Source organism: Fukomys damarensis, unplaced genomic scaffold (genome assembly GCF_012274545.1).
Source record: "Fukomys damarensis isolate Sample0158 unplaced genomic scaffold, DMR_v1.0_HiC HiC_scaffold_36, whole genome shotgun sequence".
Taxonomy (NCBI): domain Eukaryota; kingdom Metazoa; phylum Chordata; class Mammalia; order Rodentia; family Bathyergidae; genus Fukomys; species Fukomys damarensis.
In genome coordinates this window covers 3,380,535-3,396,644 of record NW_022900948.1, presented here as the reverse complement: position 1 = coordinate 3,396,644, position 16,110 = coordinate 3,380,535, and the positions used below count along the sequence as shown (strand labels likewise).

The following is a 16,110-nucleotide window of genomic DNA, read 5'->3' as shown; positions in this document are numbered from 1 at the left end:
AAAACTTAGCATTCTATATACACAATTAGTGCTAAGTAAATATTTCATAAAGATGCAAGTAGATTAAAAAGAGGACAGTGAAAATTAAATGCCATAATGTTCTCTACCATAACTGAAGTAGGCTGAATTTGCTTAGTTTGTCCTTAGAGGCTACTTATTTATTCCCAAAAGACTATAGCCAAGAGTTGTGATAAATATCTCATTTTAATGATGTCTCAAAATACAGCTCAATTACTTCTATATAATTATCTAGTAGAATAATTGGGTTGAATACTCCATTATAGTTTATTCAGTATGTTTTGAGGATCACTAATCATTTAGTCATTGTCAAGCCCCATTTGGTAATACCATTTTAAGATGAAGTTATTTGTGGGTCTATGGCTAGGTTATATCGATAGGGATTTAGATGTTAATGTCATAGGTAGCTGAATTAGATAGACTGAGAGTACAAGAGGATTAAGAAGAGTCCTGAGGAATGCTTGCAACTATGGGGCCAAACAATAAAACTGCATTCTACAAAGGAAATAAAAAGAGCTTTTCAGAAAGAAAAAGCAGCAGCAGCACCTATCAGGATTTGAGTGGCTTTCCTCTTTCCTGACGTTCTCTGTCACCTAAACAAAACCAAACATACATTTCCCCTTTCATTGCTGTCCCTCTTGCTTGCTTGTCTTTCTGACTGACCTATGGAGAAATACGTATCAGTATATTTAGCTGATGAGATTTCATTCAGCTAAGCGAGGACATTGGACTTCATCCTAAATTCTTGCCCTCACAAGACACACAGCTTTAAAAATTAATTCTTCCTTTTGAAAGTTCAGTTTCTTTACTTCCTAAACAGAGGAGAACAGACCTTTGTCCCAATACTGGACTTCCATAAAAACAAAATGACACAGTACTTATAAAAGTATCTAACACACATCAAAAGTGCATCAAATACTTGATATTTAATTTCTTTGCTAATTTTGTCAAACAGTTCACAAGAAAATATTTGTGTAAACACTAACTTTAGAAAGTGAACCATTGTTTCTCCATAAATAATTTATTTTATCATAATTTCAGTATAATTTCTTCATTTTTACATTGACTATATTAATGAAAATTATAGAATTTATTTCTTCTTTAAGAGTTACTAAATATTTTATCCTTGGGAGAAGTGTAAACTCCAACTGCTTCCCAGTCATATTAAAATAGAAGTTTTAATTTAATCATATTTTTATACTGGAATTTTCTCTCTCTTTAGTCTCACCTCAGAAATTTACCAGCTACTTAGCTCAAATCTAATACAGAAAGGTAGGTGTGACTTTACAAATTTTTTTTTTTTTTTGTACCAGGGATCAAACTCAGGACTTTGCACATGTGAGGCAGGTGGTCAAACCACTGAGCTAAATCCCCAGCCTCTCCAACTTTAAAACTTTTAATGGAGCAATACTTAAGCTAATTTTACTGGAATACACATTATAAATCTTTTTCTGGAGTAGATCTTACACAGGCTGGAATGAGAAGATAGGCCAATACCACCTTTTGTTTAACCACTTAACCTTTAACTTTGCAGGCAATACCTTTTCAACAATTAAATGATCTTTTCCAAAATATCAATCTCTTAAGCATCTGCCCACCAGATGTGCTTTGATAATCATAGTTACACATTAAAATCTGTCAGTCCCACTCTTAAGATTCCTACAACCTCAATTAGCATTTTAAAAATGTTCTTGGAGTCTACCTAATTGAGAATATTCTATCTTCAAGTAAATGTACATTGATTATGGACCTCTGTTATGTTGTGGGGAAATTACATGGTTGCATTTATGAAAACTCCTTAGACAGGATGGGTTTCCATTAGAGCTGGATCTAGGAGTTCAGACAGTCCAACTCCACATAGTTGCTCTTGGCTCTACACTGGCTTCATTATCAGTTTCTATGCTATAGACACTTAAGAGCACCTCCAAAGCCTCATGAAGTCTTACACAGGGCGTTTTTAGAGGTAGCACAATCTAAAATGTGTGCAAGGCTTAAGGGCACTAGGATTAAGGGTATTAGTGCTACCTGCCCTAAGTAGTTTGGATAAGATAAAAGGAGCAGAAAGGTTCTTAAATTCCTTTGCTTGACTTTGTTGTCTTCCTCCTGCCTTGGAGCCAGCTGATTATGGACTGAAAGCTCTACAAAATGTGTGCTACATATAACCCTTTCCCCTTTAACTTTGGGTGTCAGGTATTTTGTCTCTGCAACAAGTGAAAAGTAACTAAGATATCCATATCCACCTTTGTATCTCTCTCAGACAGAGATGTAGGTAATAAATCCTTTGAAGAAAACAACAACAACCACAAAGGCTTTTGTAGAGCATAGAAAAGAAAAACAATGAAAACTGAGTGCACATGAAAAGTCATTTAGCACCCTCCAACCTGGAGAGTAGACCAATGGGAGGCAGAATTTCCTAGAGCTAGACTGCACACTCCCTACCCCCAAAACACTGACCTTGGCAGCAGACTGGTGTAAGAGGGAGAGCCACAAGGACACCTGCAGCCACACACACACACACACACACACACACACTCACACACACATGAACCTCTGGCTACCTGGTTGTGCTGGTACCTGGATTCATACTTCTAAAGCATGGGGGGGTCATAAAGGCTGTTGTCCTGAGCTTCAACCTTAATTTTGATTTAATTAACATAGTTAAAGGTGACAGATTAATAAATACCACAAATTGTCATTTTCTAAACTGTGTTTAATGCTTTTGTGCTGCTGATTGTATCACTAGGGCTAAGATACTGTGATTGATCTAATCAGTTGAAAAAGAGATTGCTTCAGAGTCTTTAGAGACTCAAAACCTAAAAACAAGCTATAAGAGAAAGATTGAAGTAGGTATCAAATGAAGGACAGTGCTCATAACAAAAATAGAAATTGGAAGACATTCAAACAAGTCTAAAGCACAAACACAGACTTCCAGCTTACCGAGGGCAAATTCTAGGGAAAATAAGGTGGAAAAGTCTGATAATCAACCACCTGGATACCCTGACCTGATAGAACAGGTATAACAAAACAGATGAATGAGGTTCTAGAAAAATTCAAAACAGAAATAATTTCCCGGTTAATTACAGAGATGGTGAGAAGAATGAATGACATGATTAGAAACTCTAGAACAGAAAGAGATAAAAAAAAAAAAGTACATGAGCTCAGGACCATGAGAGAAGCTATGAATGTCCCACATAGGAAAGAAATGGAATCCATGAAACAGATTCAAACATATATCCAGGAGAATAAAAACTCTACTGAAAGTTTACGTAACAGACTGAGCTTATCTGAAGATGAGATCTCAGATATAAAATACAGAGTGGAGATCAGTGACCATGAAAAGAAGAATCTCTTAAAAGTAGTAGGAGAACATGAAAAATCAATCCAACAGCTACTAGATGATAAAAAGAAGAATATAAGACTGATAGGAGTCCATGAAAAAGCAGGAGAAAGTATAAGTGACTTAAAAAAACTGTTCACAGAATTAATAACAGAAAACATACCAAACAGAGGGGAAGAATTTAATATACAGGTAAGTGAGATACATAAGACTCCAAATAGCCATGATCAAAAAAAAATCTACACCTAGACATATAATATTCAATATCCCAGAAACCCAACAGAAGAACAAAATACTAAAAGAAGTTAGAGAAAAGAATCAAGTCACATGCAAAGGAAAGCCCATTAGAAGCACAGCAGATTTTCAACACAGACCTTCAAATCAAGGAGAGCCTAGAGTAAGGTATTTCAAGCCCTAACAGAAAACAAACTCCAACCTAGACTGATGTATCCTGCAAAATTATCTTTCAAAATTGATGGGAAAATAAGATACTTCCACAACAAAGAACACCCAAGAAATTTCATGAATATAAAACCAGCACTCCAAACACTTCTAAACAAAACCCTGGAAAAGAGACAATGAAGACCACAACTCCATAAGGGCCAACAGAGCAAATAAGGCAAGAGATTAAAGGGAGAGAGGGAAAAATAAAAGAACCAAAGGAAAATAACATGACAATTAAAAGTCAATATGCAACAATTATAACCATCAATGTTGATGGCCTCAACTCACTAATCAAAAGAAAGAGGCTGACAGAATGGATTAAGAAGCAAATTCCAATAATATGTTATATACAAGAAATCCACATAATACACAAAAAAATTCACAGATGGAGAGTCAAAGAATGGAAAACAATTCTCCATGCAACAGGAACCCAGGAAAAATGCAGGGGTAGCTATCTCATTAGCAGACAAAGTAAATTTCAAAACAAAACTAATTAAGAGTCAAAGAAGTTCACTACATCCTTGTAAAGGGAACAATCAAAGAGGAAGAGATGATAATCATAAATATATATGCACCAAATACTAATGTCTCCAATTTTACAAAACAAATATTAAGGGACGTGAAAAACCAAATAAGAACTAATACAATTGTAGTGGGGAACTAAATATCTCAATGTCACAAATAGACAGATCATCTAGACAGAAAAACAATGAAATTCTAGAACTGAATCAAGCTTTTGAACAAATGGACTTAACAGACTAACAGATGTCTACAGAGTGTTCCACCCCACAAAATCAGAATATACATTCTTTTTGGCTACACATGGGTCATTCTCCAAAGTAGACCACATACTAGCTCATAGAAATGTTTAAGTAAATGAAAAGGAGTTGAAGTTATCCCATGTATATTATCAGACCATAGTGCAATTAAACTGGAGATCAATAGTGAAAGAAACAGCAAGAACTCCACAAACACATGGAAATTGAATAACACTCTCCTGAAAAACCAATGGGTCACAGAGGAAATTAGATATTTTTAAAAAATAAATGATAATGCCAATACAACATACAGGAATCTATGGGGCACAATGAAAGCAGTTCTATGCACAAAATTTTTGGCAGTGAATGACCATACTAAGAAAACAGAGTGAGCTCAAATAAACAATGTAATGCTGAACCTAAAGTTTCTAGAAAAAGAAGAGCAAGACAAACCCAAAGCTTGTACAAGGGAGGAATTAGAGCAGAAATCAAAGCAATGGAGACTAACAGAACAATACAAAAAAAAAATCAATGAATAGAAGAATTAGATTTTCAAAAGAGTAAATAGTATTGAAAAACTCTTTGCGGACCTTATAAAATAAAAAAAGGAAAGAAAGGCTCAAATCCATGCAATTAGGAATGAAAAAGGTGAAGTCACAATAGATCCAGCAGAAACCCATAGGACTATCAATATGTATTTTGAAAACCTGTACTCTAATAAAATGGAAAACACAGAAGAAATAGACAAATTTGTAGATAGATATAAATTACCAAAATTGAATGAAAAAGATATAAAAAGTCTAAACACCCCAAATACAGTGAACGTGAAATTGAAAATGTAATTAAAAATTGACCGACCAAGAAAAACCCTGGTCCTGATGGATTCACTGCTGAATTGTACAAAACATTTAGAAAAGAACTACTGCCAATACTCTAAACTTTCAATGAAATTGAAAGGGAAGCAATATGTCATATTCATTCTTGGAAGCAAGCTTTACTTTGATTCCAAAACCAGGGAAAGATCCAACCAAAAGAAGGAACTACAGGCCAATCTCCCTAATGAATATAGATGCAAACATCCTCAATACTGGCAAACAGAATACAGAGGATCATCAAGAAGCTCATATACCCTGACAAAGTTGAATTTATCCCAGGGATGTAAGGTTAGTTCAACATACGTAAATCAATAAATGTAATACACTATATTAACTGAGTCAAAGACAAAAGCCACATGATCATCTCAAAAGAAGCAGAAAAATCTAACACCCATTCATGAGGAAGCGCCTGCAGAAAATTGTAATAGATTGTCTTTATCTCAACCTAATAAAGGCTATCTCTGAAAAACTAACAGCCAACTTCATACTAAATGGTCAAAAACTGAAAAGTTTCACACTATAATCAGGAATAATACAAGGATGTCCACTAACACCACTCCTGTTCAATATAATTTTGGAAAAATTAGCCACAGCAGTTATAAAAGAGAAAGAAATAAAAGGAATCAAGACAGGAAATTAAGAAGGTAAATTGTCATTATTTGCTGGCAATATGGTACTCTACATAGGAGACCCAAAAAAATTCTGCCAAAATACTTCTAGACTTAATTGACAATTTCGGTAGAGTAGTTGGATACAAGGTAAACACTCAAAAAATCAATAGGCTTCTACACAAATAACAGACTCATTGAGAGAGAAATTAGGAAAACAATTCCTTTCACAATATCATCCAAAAAATGAAATATCTAGGAATCAATCTAGCAATGGAGTCAAAAGACCTTACACTGAGAACTATAACACTCTAAAAAAAAAAAGAGAGACTGAAGAGGATATAAGAAAATGGAAAGATATCCCTTGTTCCCGGGTAGGAAGAACCAATATAGGAAAAATGGCCATACTTCCAAAACTTCTATACAGATTCAACGCAATCCCTATTGAAATCCCAATAGTATATTTCAGAGTACTAGAGAAAACAGTCAAAAAATTCATTTGGAACCAGAAAAGATCTAGAATAGCAAAAGCCTTTCTACCTTTCTAGGCAAAAGAGGCATGATAGGGAGTATCACATCCCCCACTTGAAACTGTAGTACAAAACCACTGTGTTAAAAAAAGCATGGTATTGACAAAGAAACAGACCCAAGAATCAGTGGAATAGATTAAAACATGCAGAAACAACTCCAGACATACTCAGCTACATCTTTGACAAAGGAGCCAACCATCCTCACTGGAGGAAAGATAGCCTCTTTAATAAATGGTGTTGGAAAAACTAGATTTCAACTTGCCAAAGACTAAAACTAGACCCCTATCTTTCAGCATCCACTAAACTAAAATCCAAGTGGATTAAGTTCTAAATATTAAAACAGAAATTCTAAACTTTTTGGAAGATAAGCTAGGTAAACTCTTGAAGGCATTGGCTTAGGAAAAGACTTTATGAACAAATCCTCAGGAGCATGGAAACTAGCACAAAGATCTCATCTTTTTAAAAAATGTTTGTACTGCAAGAGAAACCAACAACAGAACTAAGAGACAACCTACAATGTGGGGAAAACATTTTTACCAGCTGTTCTTCAGACAAAGGTCTACTATCTAGATATAAAGAACTCAAAAAAAATCAAGCCTCCAAAATATAAAGAACCAATTCAAAAATGGGCATCTGAAATGAACAGATATTTCTCAGACAAAGAAGTAAAAGCAGCAAATAAATATGTGAAAAAATGTTCAACATCACTCATTATTCTAGAGAGGCAGATGAAAGCAACACTAAGATTCCACCTTACCCCACAAAGATTGGTTGCTATCAAGAAATCAACCAATACCATATATTGGTGGGGCTGTAGGGAGAAAAGAACCCTTCTTCACTGTTGGTGGGAGTGCAGACCGGTGCAACCACTGTGGAAATCAATATGGAGATACCTTACACAACTAGCATTGGGAATCCAATTTGTCCCAGACATTCCCTTGCTGGGTATCTTCACAAAAGAATTAAAAGCATCATACCACAGTGATATATGCTCACCCATGTTTATAGTGGCACAGTTTTCAATAGCTAAAACTTGGAAAAATCCCAATTGTCCATCAACTGGATACTGGATAAAGAAGACGTGGTTTTTTTAAAATATCAAATAAATTACTACTCAGCCATAAAGAATTAGAAACTAGAGACATTTATAGCTAAGCAGATTCACATTGAGGCTATACTCATAAGTGAAATTAATAGGACACACATGTGTATATACCATATAGTTTCTCTGGTGCGATAAACTAAAAGTGTAAATAAGGGTCAAATGTATAATTGATATTTTATAATAGGAAGAAAAAGTCCAAAGGTGTTGGGCAAATGGGAGGGGTAGGGAAAAGGTAAAAAGGGAAGAGAAAAGGAAGAAAATGGAAACAAAGTCTTTGTAAATAGAGAAGGGTGGAGGGGTGAAGGGAGGGCAGGGGAAGGAGGAAAAAAGAAGAACCAAGACCTGTCATGTAAAGGTACCGGATACCATGATGAACGTAACTGTACTGTGTACCTAAAACGTACCAATAAAGATTCAGTTTACAATTAAAAAAAATAAAGTCATTTAGACTGGCTGAAATGTAGCTCAATGGTGCCACACTTTCCCGGAAAATGCGAGGCCCTGGCTTCAATTCCTAGTGCCAGGGGGAAAAAAAATAATTTAACTAAAATATTAGCTCTCCACAAGATTACATTCTGTAGCAAAGGACTTTTTTTTCCCAAATGTCTTATTGACACTGCTTAGCGTGGTTTCTTCCAAACAATTAGTTCATGATAAATGTCCAATAGTTAAATAGTAGCTAGTCAAATATTTTTATTGGCTATATGAAAAAAGTGCAAATTTTTTTAAAAAACTAAATCATTGACTTCTCACAATTAAAATTCTCCCTGGACTGATGCATGGACCAATAAATATTAGTGAGACAAGTTTTGCCTCCCTCAAAGTGAATTCAGGGCTATTACGTTAATACATTATGTTTGGATATGCTGAATTATCGGTATGTTATTCTCATTTTTACTATTTGAACTGGCCTGTTATCATTGAACTCAATAAAGCTGCTGTTTTACTGAACCTGTTTCAATATTTTAGTAGTTGTTTCCACTCTCTACACCATCCAAGTAGTATTTTATGCAGTTATGTGACACAATGGGCAGCCAAACATGTAGGAGAAACCAAAGATCAACCATGCAAAGACCCACCTATATTCATCTATAGGCACTGCTTCAACACCAGCAGTCGTTATTGATAGGTTAAGGTTTTTTCATGTCATTGGGAGATTTGAATTAATATAGGAGTGTTGCAATCTCTGAGCATCTTCTTTTTTATTTCCTCTTTATGTATCATTTTGCAAATGTTAAAATTGCAACTCAATTGTTTCTCCCTAGTGTTCTGTGTTTTTTGTGGACTGTGTGGAGATTAATAGCAGCCTGCAATAATCTGTTGTCCTTTGTGGAAAAAACTATGCCACTGTTTCTGGAAAGAAATAATTGGCATGTAGCTTATAGAGTCAACGTCTGAATTTAATGGAGCATAAAGGGGTGGTATTTCTCAGGAAGGAAGCATATTATCCGTTTAAACAGCTTTCAGTCTTGCACATAAATTAGGCCTTCGACAAGCTTTGGAAAAAGAGAAACCACACAGTAATGAATTAACATGCTTGCATACTCCTAACAAAGAAACTGTCTCTTTTGAAAAGAAGAGAAAGCTCTACTGTCTCTATTACATTTGGAAATCTGAATTAATTATTGAATTTTCCATATTGTTTGCAGTTACTCTGCTTGCCCATTTATTGTAAAGTGTATATATGGTAATTGTTTTACGGGAACTCATAAAACTCAAGACTGCAAATGAGATAATGTATGACCATTTTATTACGTATGGCCTTCAGATAAAGCACTAAACTTGGCAAAAATGGAAAGTGTCAATGCATACTTTGTCAAGGTCTTTTGTTGAGGCATAAGAGAGAATTTTATAGCATATTTATGGTGGAATTCTCAAATAGCTCCAATCAAAAACAGTGATATACTTTTCTCTAAAACAGTCCTCTTAGTATTTTTTTAAAAATTATTTAAAGTAATTTCTACAATCCATCTTGATATGTTAAAAATGACTTAGTAGCCTGTAGAATATGAAACTTGACAAATCCTTTCCAAGCTAGGACATGGAATACTAGAATTTTTACTCTGATAAAATAATGGATATCTGTTGTTATTCTTTCAGCAAATGTAAGGAGTAGTTAATATAAGACATATAGTTTTCAAGTTATCATTTTTCTGAGTATTGGAGCAGCTGTCAATAGAGCCTCCGATTCTGCTAAGCCCAGAATCCTAGGTAGGTTTACCAACCCTGATGGAGCAACGGAAAGAGGGTCCGTACCTTCTCTAGTGCTCATTCCAACCACTAAGTTTAATCATCCACTCCACCAAGATTATCTTTTCTCCACTGAACTAAAATCTTCCTGCCTCATCATTGGCTTAATTTCTTCATAGTTTTCTCATGTGATTTTATAGTGATAAATAGGTAACAGCAAATCTTATTAAGGTCCCTTCTGAATACCTTACACAATAGAACAGAATTTTACTTGATGTCCCAAAATCTAATGTTAAGAAGACTTATAGGCACAATATTTAAAAGAAATGGTATTTATACAACAAAAAGTTTTATTTAGCATATTTTAACAAGTTAAAAAGAAGATATCAGATCAACATTTCAGAACAACCTGACAAAGAGAAATTAAAAAAAGATACACATATAAAATTTTACACTGATGAAAGGTGGTATTATGAAAAAGAATTGTTAACAATAAAATTAGTTTTTAAAAGGTAGTAGCCATGAAATTCTTAAAGTGAACTTTGCCCCTTGACTCTATACTTCTATTACGACGAACTAAATTTAATAGCATGTGTTAGGGCACAATGTCTCCTCTATTAAGCCTTAGATATTAAGAAATATGCCAGATTTTAAAAACTTTGATTTAAAAGAATGAGAATTTGGAGGCTAAAAGAATACTAGGTAGGGAATCAGTTGAAACTGTATAAAACTGCAAGCTCTACCACTGGAGAGCTCTGTGGTCTGATGAAAAGTACCTAGCTACTCAGTCTCAGTTCTCTCACCTCTAAATGAGAATAGCAATCTCAAAATCTCTTTTAGCATAAGGTTTCGATAAGATCATGGACATAAAGAATATAAAATACTGCCAGACTATATGCTAATTCATGTTCCTTATTATTTTTGGTAATGTATTCTTGTAATTTTTATTATTATGTTTAAATTTCTGTTAAAGGAAGGGAAATAAATACTACTTTTACCTTGTATTTATTTAACAGAAATTAGACCAATATCTATGCATTTTCCTACAAAATATTGAAGAAAATTGTACTCTTCAAGCATAAGGCGAACAAGTTAGCATTGAATATAAATATTCTTCAAATCATCCCTGGAGGTAGTTGTAAGGAAGGGGAAAAATTAGGCATCAAGAAATATTAAAAGATGGTTAGAATTATAGATTCTTTTTATTTTAAGCATGAATGAAGCATCTTTCTTTGATCACATACAAAAACATTTCCTATTCTTACTAAGTTCAGGTAGTGATCATGGCACCTTGGATTCACTGTGTTCAGGAAACTTTTTGGCATTTGGGAAAGATCAAACATGAGAAGATAGACAAGTTTGTGCTATAGTTCCATATCTTTCCCCTGCTAGGCATACAATTCCCCACAAATCCCTTAGTTTCTCTAAACACTAGGCTTCTATTATATACAATTTCCCACATTTATACTTTTTATACTCTCTAGTGACTCACAATGATTCTTGTTTTTATTCATAGATATTGGAATTAGATTTGCTATGGAAAAATGAAAAAAGAAAACAATTTCATACAAAAATGAAAAAAATTCCATACAAAGATCCTTGCTTCTCTTTATGAGACTTGTTCTTCAAAGTTTAAAATTCAGTGCATGATATAACTTCTATAAGTCCAAAGGCCAAAAATCAACGGATTCTAGCCCATGAAAGGGATACTTTCTAATTTTTAGTTTTATAATACAAAACCTCTTATGAATACCATTATCTTTTAAGAATCACAAATACATATACATATTTAGTATATTATAGATGGATATACTATTTTGCATTAGCTATGCTATTTTAAACAATGAACTCAACCAGCTATATATTTGTACAGACTATAAATGATAACCCTTTAATGCCAATCTGAACCAACACTAGCCTAATCAATCCAAAACTCAGGTTCAGCATTTTGCTTCTGAGACATAAGTATTGTCATTTTAATTAAGTAATGTGATTACATTATTAATCAACTCCCAGACAGCTCTCTTTTTCCCAAAGTTTAAACATTTTAAACTTATAAAATTCTAAGAATTTATCTCATGATAACTTTGAATATTTTATGTTCTATCATCACTCCATCATCAACACATACAGAGTACTCGCACTGAATATTCCTGAACATTACTAGTTTCTCATTCATCACAGTGTACTCAGTATTTGTTGTTTTCGTCTCCTGGATCCAGGCTTTCTGTAAGAAGTTCCTACCAATTTGGTCAGTGCTGTTCTGTCTTCCTGTAGACCTCTACATGTACCTTTGAAGGCGTTAGTGTGTCATGGGGACTTGTGATGATTTATCTGAGGAGTTTAGCATAGTCTTTGTTCATATGACAGGGATATAATTCATAGTAGTTCTTTTAACTTCCTTCACCACTTCTCACTTCGTGATTATCCTTAACATAGGTTGAAATTGTACTACTAAATGTTTTGTGTGCCTGGGTTTCTTGGTCTCTAGTATATAATAGCCATACAAGCAACATACTAGAAATGAGGTAACCAGTATTTTTAAAAGTCACCCCAGACATATTAGCAAACTGAAGGAAAACATGTTTATTTAGCCAACTTCCGTGTGAGAGTGCAGGCCATGATAATTATGATTGTTTTCTATTTGCTATATATCCCATCATAAGTATTTCATGATGCATCTGCTAAAGACCCCTACACATTAATGATTTCCCATTCATCACTGTCTGTTCCTCCACTGTTATTTCTAGTCTTCAGTTCTAGTTTCCTAAAAGGAATGTTATAAAAATGTCACAAAATGTGTCTGAAAGAATCATCCCACAGACAAATGCAGCCAGAAATTTGTCATTATTTTATAAATGCCCATTCATTATTCCTCAACACCATTGTTACCAACAGGGACTGAGACCCAAGTGACTCAATATTCTTGGCTTAGCTCCTTTACAGAGATAGAGTTTGTGTTGAACTATTTCTAAGGTACTATGAGATCTCTCCCACCATACTCTTCTGTTAGTGTACTACTCCAAAGGGCAGGGAGAGAATGGGAATCTACTAACAACATAGGTCAGAGAGAACTAAGGAAACTTGTTCTGAGACATTTCTTTACACAGAACTCCGCTGTGTGATCTCAGGCTTCTCCCTCTGTTTGTGTTCTACACTCAGAAGTCACATATTCAATCCCCAGCTGGCAGTTCTCACTCTTTCTAGAATGAAGAAAACAGAAGATATTTAAGGAAGTGAGAGTTTCTAAAAGTGAGAGGGAAAATTGAACTCAGATTATACAGGACAAGGCTTTCATTCCTGGACTTTTGTAGAAAAAGGAATGGAGTGAACTAGTTGCTGGGACAATCTGCTGTTGTAGAGGGAAGTGGGGGAAGGAGATGGGAAACCAATGGTTAGTTCTCCTCCTGACCCTATCCTTGGCAACTTTTCACGGATCAAAGGCTGTTTGGAGTGTGACCCCAAATTCATAGAGGATATTAGGGCCTTGCTGGCAAGTGTGGTCCCGCAGCCGGAAGTCTCTGGCAGAACTCAACTGCTTGAAAGGCACTTTAAATCTTATGGTTCGTTTAAGGTCTCCCACAAGGAAAAGATGCTTCCGGTGTTAGGTGAGGGATGATTGAATCCCTAAGAGTTTAGGGTGGATCAATGGAGGGGAGACAGGCAAAAGAACAGCTGATTCCATGCAATTTCCTCCATGGGTTTCATTACATGTATATTTTTCCTTCTTCTCTAGCTGTTTCAAAGCTTGTCAAGTTGAGAATATAGCTGAAGGATGAATTTTATAGGCTGGAAATGAAGCATGGAAAGGTGAGGTTCTCTTCCATTTACAAAAGTCTATATTGCCAAAGCAAATCTAAGAAAATGACTGGGATAAACAAGACAAAACAGCTGAAAGGAAGGGTATGCTAATTTCTAAATGCCATTCATTTTGTATTAGGTGCTGATAGCTTCCAAGGCAAGCTCCTCAATGTCTGCCAAAACCTGGAACTCAAGGTGAAAGAAACACTAAAGGACTTCTCTGAAGTTGGTAGTGGAAATTTTCTATCAACTCTGAAATTTTCTGAGGAGAATAGAAAATGAGGGGTGAGAGGAGGAACGATGGTTCCAGCAGTAGATATTTGGAATGGGTGGAGGAATAGCTAGAGCGCAACAGATCAAAAAAGACTTCTCAGGTATTAATATGGTGACCCCTAAGTTGATTCTAAACTCACTAAAACTTTGTTTCTCTTTTAGCTTTTTCTGAAGATCGCAGTGGGTAAAGTGTATGTGACGCCTTTGGGTTGTTTTCTCATCACCTTTGTTCTGTATGGCTCTGTCTCTCCCATCTGTTGCACTGAAAAACAATTCCCAGAGCTATGGTCACTTAGGGGAATATTAACAACATCTGATAACAACAACTGACCTTATGGAAGAATTCAGGTTATTTTATTTAGGATGCACAGATCTAAGATGTGTTTGGAGCCCTTCTCTACTGGTTCTAATCTATTACCCCAATATGAGCTAGGATATCATCTTTCCCAGTTCTTCCTCAGAAATCCAACTTAATTTATAGAAACTCAGTTAATAGGAGAAAAGGGAATTTAGAACAATGTAAAATTAGAGCCCTGGGAATGCCTGAAATCTAACTCACCTGACATCTAATCCACACTTGCTGTCTCAACGAAGTAACTCCTGTACTATATTCCCTTTGTGATCTTTTTTTCCTAATCAGATGTGATTGAAGTTCCCATCCTTGATTGTTGAAACTGTCTTCTCATCTCCACCCAGTGCTTCAAAGGAGAATACTGTGGAGGTAGCATACACTGTGGTGAGGCAATTTGAGGGGAGATCAAGGACTTCGGTTGTTCACTCATTTATTCAACAAGTGATTTTTGAGCACCTTCTATGTAGTTCATAATTATGCCATGAAATAAGAACAAAATTTATTGGGCAAGATTTGTGCCAGCACAGATTACTTGCAGTGGGCTGACTGAGGGTATTAGAATTTGCAAGATAGACTAGGAGTGGAATGCTTGGGTAGCAGCTTCTAGGGCAAATGTTTTTTCAATGTCTAGGAGTCTAACGATACAGCAAAAAAAAAAAAAAAAAAAAAAAAAAAAATAAAAAAAAAAAAAAAAAAAAAAAAAAAAAAAAAGCTGATGAAACAGTGAACAGGCAAAATGTTTGAAGAGTCTATTCTGGAGGTCCCTGGTTACTCCTTCCTTCTCCAAAACTCATTTTCTCCACCCACTCTTTTCCATCCAGAAGATGATCCAAGGGAGGCTGAGAGTCAAGAAATTATATTGTTTTGATATTGCTGACAGAAGCTGCGGTACTGGCAAGTGCTGTATTACTGTGAGTAAATTCTCCTCCAAATAAATACTGGGTCAACCATTCCTTTGGCAAAGAAATTGCCTTAGCTTCCTTATACTCCACTGAAAAAAGATAAAGAAGTCATTTCAAAATCTGAGTTATGCTGCTGACAGGAGGGAAAATGATAGAAATTAGATTGGATAATAATTTAAACATAAGGAAAATTAGAAGAGGTATTCAGAAAAGAAAACATAATTCTTTAAAAGAGTAGGCTACTATGCTAAAGTTTGGATTATCTTTTCCTCTACTCTGGCTACTATATCTGTATATCTCATCAGAGGAAAATGAAGACAACACAAAGAACACTAAAGCAATTAATATTTGGAGAAGAAACTTGAAGAATTGGTGAGGAAGACAGATAAGGAGAGGGAGAAAAATATTTTGGATCTAGAAAATAAATAGAGTTCATTCATGGCTCTCTTAAATATTGATTTAGTGTAGAAAACTGGGACTTGAACTCTTTGCAATAATAAAGTCATATTTTAAAAACTGAAATAGAACATATAATTTCTCAAAGGAAGATACTTATTGATATCCTGAGGCAATGGATGAAATGAGAGGGCCAATTATTTACCTGGAGTTATGAAGAAAGTAATATTGCTATGTTGCAGTGAATAGAAAAGGTAATATGGTATGTGATAATGAGGAATGCATTAGTAATTCATTTACAGCTATAAATGGGATGACTTTTATGTTTTTAAACCTAGTTTTTATTTCGTGGTAATATATACGTATACATATTTATATTCAGTGTGGATAATTTCCTTGAAAATATACTGAGAACAATTTTAAAATATGGTGAATGTTTAAATTTTTTAAATTATTATAGTAAAATCACACTGCCACAAATCTCCCTTAAAATATTTCCCCTCACTTCAAATACAGTTATC

At 34.8% G+C, this 16,110-nt stretch overlaps 1 protein-coding gene across 1 annotated transcript; it reads left to right on the top strand.

The window, feature by feature from the left end:
* Positions 1–13,245: 13,245 nt before the first annotated feature.
* On the top strand, positions 13,246–15,622 carry Izumo3 (IZUMO family member 3). The gene is given in 11 exon segments (XM_033759176.1): positions 13,246–13,300; positions 13,303–13,473; positions 13,602–13,652; positions 13,655–13,675; positions 13,806–13,895; positions 14,102–14,119; positions 14,580–14,660; positions 15,113–15,154; positions 15,157–15,202; positions 15,447–15,537; positions 15,539–15,622. Coding segments are annotated over 11 exon segments (750 nt in total).
* Positions 15,623–16,110: the final 488 nt, after the last annotated feature.